Below are 6000 nucleotides of genomic sequence, written 5' to 3' on the forward strand. Positions count from 1 at the left end.
TCTGTCCATAGCCTACACTGGAAACGAGCGTAAATCTGAAATGTTGACTAATGACAGGGTTCGTCCTTTGATACTTCCCTACCTCCTCTATCGCGTTCACAAAGTTTACGGCAATGGGACAGAACTCTGGTACGGAAAGTCGTGGAACGGTGAATATTTATAGAATTGGCCCTGGCATGACCGCAATACTTCATACCATATTTGAAAAGAATCCGTTCAAACCCCTAGCTTCTATTGCGTTCAGAAAGTTTTCGAAAAAAGTTGTGTGTTTGGGCGGGTGAGGGGGGGGGGTTGATAACTGTGTAAAGGAACACCATAGAAAGCTGAAAATCGACAGGGTTCCTCATTTCATGACCACAATACTCCCCACCACATTTGAAAACAATCCGTTCAAAACTATGGCCTCTGCTATGTTCACAAGGTTTTCGTATACAAATGACCGATTTATTGTACTGACGTGACCGGATGTTAAACGCGATTTCATTCTTTTCTTAGGCATTGTCGTGTAAATGGGCGTGGTTTAATGATTGTTAGCTAGTGTGATGAAAAGGGTGCCCTGGATACTGATATTGAATGTAAAACTAGCATTGCGACTATACGTAAAGTAATATTTTATGATATTTTGTGAACGCACGTAAGCTAAAGAACAGAATCTTATCAAACTTTGGTCGTTCGGAAGTATTTAATTTAAGATGAGATCTAAGGTATTCTTCACACATGTAAGTATTTCTGTAAACATAGCCTACATTTTATGGACATGTTTTGGACACATTAATATGTACTGAATGTGAAAAACAATTCTTATTGTGAAGTATTAGAATGTTTACACCATAACTACAAATCTTTCTGACGCCCCAATCACATAACACTGTACACCAAAGTAAAAAAAAAATAATAATTAAATGTAATTGTCAGTTTAGCTCTTAGACCTATATAGTTTAGAATTTTATTTGGGACGTAGCTTCGGTAGCTTTATAATAGACACACGTCTCAAATAAAATATTTGGCTTGAACTGAACCGTGACACCAAAGAAATTTAGTGAAGTGTGACTGGATTCTATTTCTGCTTTCATCCATATTATTTGACACATCATGAACTTATGCGATTAATACCGGATATGGTTTGAAGACACAAAAAACAATCGCCCAAGAACCCCTTCCATGGTGATTGTATGACCATAGCCAAATGTTACATGTATACTATTGTTCTTTGATTCTAATCAGGGCCACTTCAGAGCAACGAGGTTGGCTTGGTTACGGGCCTGGTTCTAATAACATCAGGCGGCCATGATTATTGTATATTCTCTTTTTTCAGATATGTTTTCGACGTGGTATTAGCGTAAAGAAATTTATTTATTTGGTGTTATCTGTATCCGCGCTGATATTGTTTATTTATTCCTACAATCATTCAGGTAACTTCAATATTTTATACAATTAAACCTGGACAATACAAGCATGTAGGTCACTAGTAGGGAAACTGTATAACTGTAATTCATGCTCGCACGGTCAACTGGAATGTTTTTTTTAAATGTTTAGCTAATTCTTTCCACCAAGTACCATTTCTTTTTATTTGTAATTTTCAGCATAGATAATAATTATCTTTGTTTTCTTTGATTTATGACAAAATATTTCCAAACTGTTTATATATATATTCTGAAGATCTCCCAGATGAGCGAAAATTACTTTTAAATCAGTACGTGTCGGCATACCTTTTATCGTTTACCGTGTAACAAAGTAGTGTAGCTTTACGGTTGTATATTATTATTTGGATATATATTATAATTATATATATAAAAACAGAAGAAAGTATTCACAGGGACCCAGATCACACCATTAGCAATGTCCAATATAAACCTGTAGTCTACCCGTGTTATAACACACGACCTTATTCATAAAATCCAAACGGCTTAGCCATCTTTAACTGCAAATCGAACTTCAACACCAAATCCAAAACTTCAGATCAAGGACTTTATTTAAGTCTCTCATGGTCACTTGGAAGATGTGTAGCATGGTTAGCCATAGTGACTCAGTGAGTAGGAAATGAAATGAAATGGGGTTTAGCGCCCTACTGGACTAATGAAGAGGGGCATACCCCATACAATGTATTACGAGGAAAATTTTGCCCGGACAGCGGTGCTACGGCCTAGCTCTTAAGCTATATCGAATTCCAACTGCCAAGCGATCTTTTACGTGCACGCCAGTGTGTACATCCGAACAACTAGACAGCTGTCCTTGACAGGCCCTCCGCACTCACCGCTGACAAAGGGAAACCACGCGGAAAATCCTGGTGAACTTTCTCGACCAACACCGGGAGCGAACCCGCGACCCTCGGTGAGTAGGGCGTTGGCTCACTACCCCGGAGGCCTCGTGTTCGACCCCTGGGTTGGGCGAGAAGTTCATCGGAATTTTCCGACGTGGTTCTCTCTTGTCAGTGGTGCAGGACGGGGGGGGGGGGCTTAGAAGGGACAACGTATAGTCATTCGGATAGGACAAAAAACCTAGGTCCCTGTATTCGATATAAGAGTAGGCCGTAGAGCCGCTGTCCAGGCAAACTTAATAGTGTTACAAATTTTTGCGAACCAGTAGAGGCTTTATGTCCGCATTATGAATGCAGCCAAGTTTTCTTTTGTTGTAGAACTGATATCGAGTGATAGACCGACCAGTGGTTCCGGCTCAAAATTATGGCAACCCACAGGAAACGTAGGCACACAAATTGGCGAAACGTATACAAAAGAGGATAGAAAGAAGGTTATTCTTGTCGCATATCCTCGAAGCGGAAGTACGTTTACTGCGGATGTTATTCGGGCTAACAGTGATGTTTTGTTTATATTTGAACCACTTTTTACATCGTTGAAAAAACACATAGGAAAACCTTTTCTAGTAACAGAAAAGAAGGTATATAAAAGGTAACGATATACTTATATATATTTTTTCATATATCCCCAGAACTTCGGGGTGGTTGCTTTGGTTGGCGGGGTCTAACAATTGCACTTATGTCGTGTGGAGGTTCGACCCCGGGCTTGTATTATTAGACCATCTTCAATTGTCGCCTTAACTACGCACATCTTATCAAGCTAGATGTTGTAAAACTCGCGGTTGTTACTTCAGAAAGATGGTATTAGACATGCATAGGTTGACTGTCTAACCCCTAGTCCCATCACTGTTCCGCCAGATATGGTGTAATTATAAATATAATAGTGACGTACCGGATACCCGAAACGCAAGCCCGTAGCCAGAGTTAGGGGCTAGGGGGCGAGCAAGCGTCACCCCTTTACGGCCTGCTCTCTACAAATTGTAATGTCTTGATACACATAGGATTGCAGAAGTGTAATTCAGATGGCTCAGCAGATTGATGATCATTTCTGACCGTTTCAATATCCGTGTCTGAAATTTTCGGACTTCAAGGTAAAAAGGCGATTTGTTCAAATTTTGGCATTTTGCTTCATGTTAAAACCTTCCTGCATCACCAGGGATCGCCGCTTTAAGTTGCGATATGCATACTTTATTGGTGAATGTATCAATTTTTTTTTTTTTTTTTTCTTTATTTACAGAACAAAAACAAATATGACCACATTTGAAGAAGAAGTGAAGAAAGTAATGAAGGCGTTTTTAAACTGCGATTCTAGTTTAGCTGACTTACCCCTTCGTGTTTTACAAAATGAAGTTTTAGAAATTCGTGAAGACACATTTCCATTATTTGATTGTGCCAGAAACATAACCAAATATAACCAAACTCTTATGTCACATTGCGCGGAGAAATATATAAAATTATGTGAACAGCGGAAAGTTATCCTAGCAAAGGTCATTCGGTATCCATCTGAAATCCTATACAACCAAATGAAGAACGATCCTAATTTGTATGTAGTGTATTTGGTGCGCGACCCCAGAGGCATCATGTCATCCCAGATGACTAATTTTCAAAACTTCGAGTGGGAAACAATTCGTCGTGCATCAAAGGAGTTTTGCACTTTAATGGAGAAAGATATTCAAGTAATGGAGGATCTACACGACCTGTATCCAGACAGAGTTAAGTTTATTCGATATGAATCTCTAGCGACCAACCCTTTGGGTGATGCTAGAGATATTTACAATTTTCTTAAATTAGATTTAACAAAAAATGCTATAAATGTAATAAAATTGCAGACTGCTTCCAATAGAACAAGTTGTGATGTAGGCTGTACTTTGCGCAGAAATTCCAAAAATGTGCCATATCAATGGCGGATTCGTGCCAATTTCACATACATACAAAATATAGACCGAGTTTGTGGCAATTTGTATGCAAAAATGTGCTATGTTCCTGTTAAAAGTAGCAATCACTTAAAAAACATGTCAATTTCGTTGATAAAACCGTGTGTAAAATATGGTGTTAATATGTGATAATCGATGTAGGCCTTGTGTCGGTTGGTTTAAAATACCCATCTGCTCACCTGTCTAACCACCGCCCCAGACTTACGTTAGGCCACAATCTGGAAGACGACAGAGGAAAATGGAGCGGAGTACGACTTTTTACACTTATCCATTTGTGCTCTATTGCTTTCATGTTATGAGCGACTGGAGATTGTCTGGCAATAATCAGGAATAGTTCTGAAATGTGCTGTTATTAAAAGACAATAACTAGATTACAATTTCGTTTCGTTAAATTTTTCTTTATTTTACATCACATTCTTATCTTTTTTACCTTCTATGCAAAGCGACCAGTTATCCAAACGTATGGAAGCATCAAAGGGTCAATACCGCGATAAATACCGCGATATTAAAGATGCATTATGTAAGAACTAAATCTGCCTAATGCAGATCTTTCGTTTGGCCTCAAATGTTACATACACCCTTAATTAGACATTTATTCACATGCCAAGCCGATAATCAACTCTCTAGATTATCCGATGATTTAGATTTTCAACGGATTTAATTAACACATGGATAATCGAAACTTTGTTTATTATCGTAACAACAGTAGTAATGATATGTAATCGAGACTACACTGGTCGTCAACGGCCATAACTCCGCCTAGAATGAAGTAATTTGACTGAAATTTTCAACATATTCCCTTTTCATTATCTATTTTTAACTCTTATAGCGAGGGCTGCCAGCTCTTTATCTAAATCTTGCACAATTCTCCTTTAATAAGATAATATGTCAGCATACTGTGATCGTTGCGACCATTTTACCTTGAAATGGCAATTTTTGTCGAGTTCATTGAATCAACACGCTATGCTGTATGTCGTAATTTCAGAAAATGGCAATAACCTTGAAAAGTGACATGCGCTATATTAGCCGTTTCTTGGCAATGGTTCAACTATAGTTTGGTTATCTATATGATCGTACTGATTTATTCTATTTGTTGATGAGACTAAAAAAAGAGGTAGCGAACAAGGCTCACTTGAAAAACATTAGCATTAAGGTTTTTTTGCCAAATGACCTGGTTGAATGTAAGGAATTGACCAATTGTTATCGCTTTTACATACATAAAAGTGACGTAAATTGCCTGTTTCTTGGAAATGGCTGAAATTAGAAGCTAATGTTTGACGTAGACAATAAGACTTCATGTTTATGGAAGCTACGAATAAATATTTTGAAAAACTACATGTCATTATAAATGATATTTCTTTAAACCTTCAGACACTAAATATACCTCAATCTAGTTAAATGTTTTTGTATTAAGACCGATACAAGGTAAAATCTTTAAAACGTCCATAAATCTATCAAAAATAAAAGCAGGAGGTTAATCAAATGAGTCATTCGTCTTTTAAATAAAGACACAAGTTCCCAGGAAGAAAACATGTGCCGCCGTTTTTGCTTTCATTTTACTAGGTTCTACCCAAACCAATCGTGAGGCATGTTTGTCCTACATTGATCTCCCCACCAAGACTTTAAAAGTATCTGGATTCTGAAAAAATGGGCTTAATTGTATGATGTAGGTGGTGTGGTTTTCAATAAATTTGTATCTACACGATCTTTAGCTGAATAAAATTTATACTATACATGTACATGTTCATTCAA

General features: G+C 37.6%; 1 protein-coding gene across 1 annotated transcript; it reads left to right on the forward strand.

The window, feature by feature from the left end:
* The first annotated feature begins 555 nt into the window (after positions 1-555).
* On the forward strand, positions 556-4517 carry LOC126820450 (carbohydrate sulfotransferase 1). Its single transcript, XM_050548449.2, has 4 exons — positions 556-719; positions 1316-1412; positions 2636-2906; positions 3552-4517. Exons 1-4 carry the CDS (start codon positions 693-695, stop codon positions 4375-4377), a joined length of 1221 nt encoding a protein of 406 aa, XP_050404406.1. The 5' UTR covers positions 556-692; the 3' UTR covers positions 4378-4517.
* The last annotated feature ends 1483 nt before the right edge of the window (positions 4518-6000 follow it).

This window comes from Patella vulgata, chromosome 5 (assembly GCF_932274485.2).
Source record: "Patella vulgata chromosome 5, xgPatVulg1.2, whole genome shotgun sequence".
Classification (NCBI taxonomy): Eukaryota; Metazoa; Mollusca; class Gastropoda; family Patellidae; genus Patella; species Patella vulgata.

Coding starts and splice junctions, on each gene's coding strand:
- LOC126820450 (XM_050548449.2), top strand. CDS start 693: ATGAGATCTAAGGTATTCTTCACACAT. Junction 720..1,315: donor CTAAGGTATTCTTCACACAT/GTAAGTATTTCT, acceptor CTCTTTTTTCAG/ATATGTTTTCGACGTGGTAT. Junction 1,413..2,635: donor TTATTCCTACAATCATTCAG/GTAACTTCAATA, acceptor CTTTTGTTGTAG/AACTGATATCGAGTGATAGA.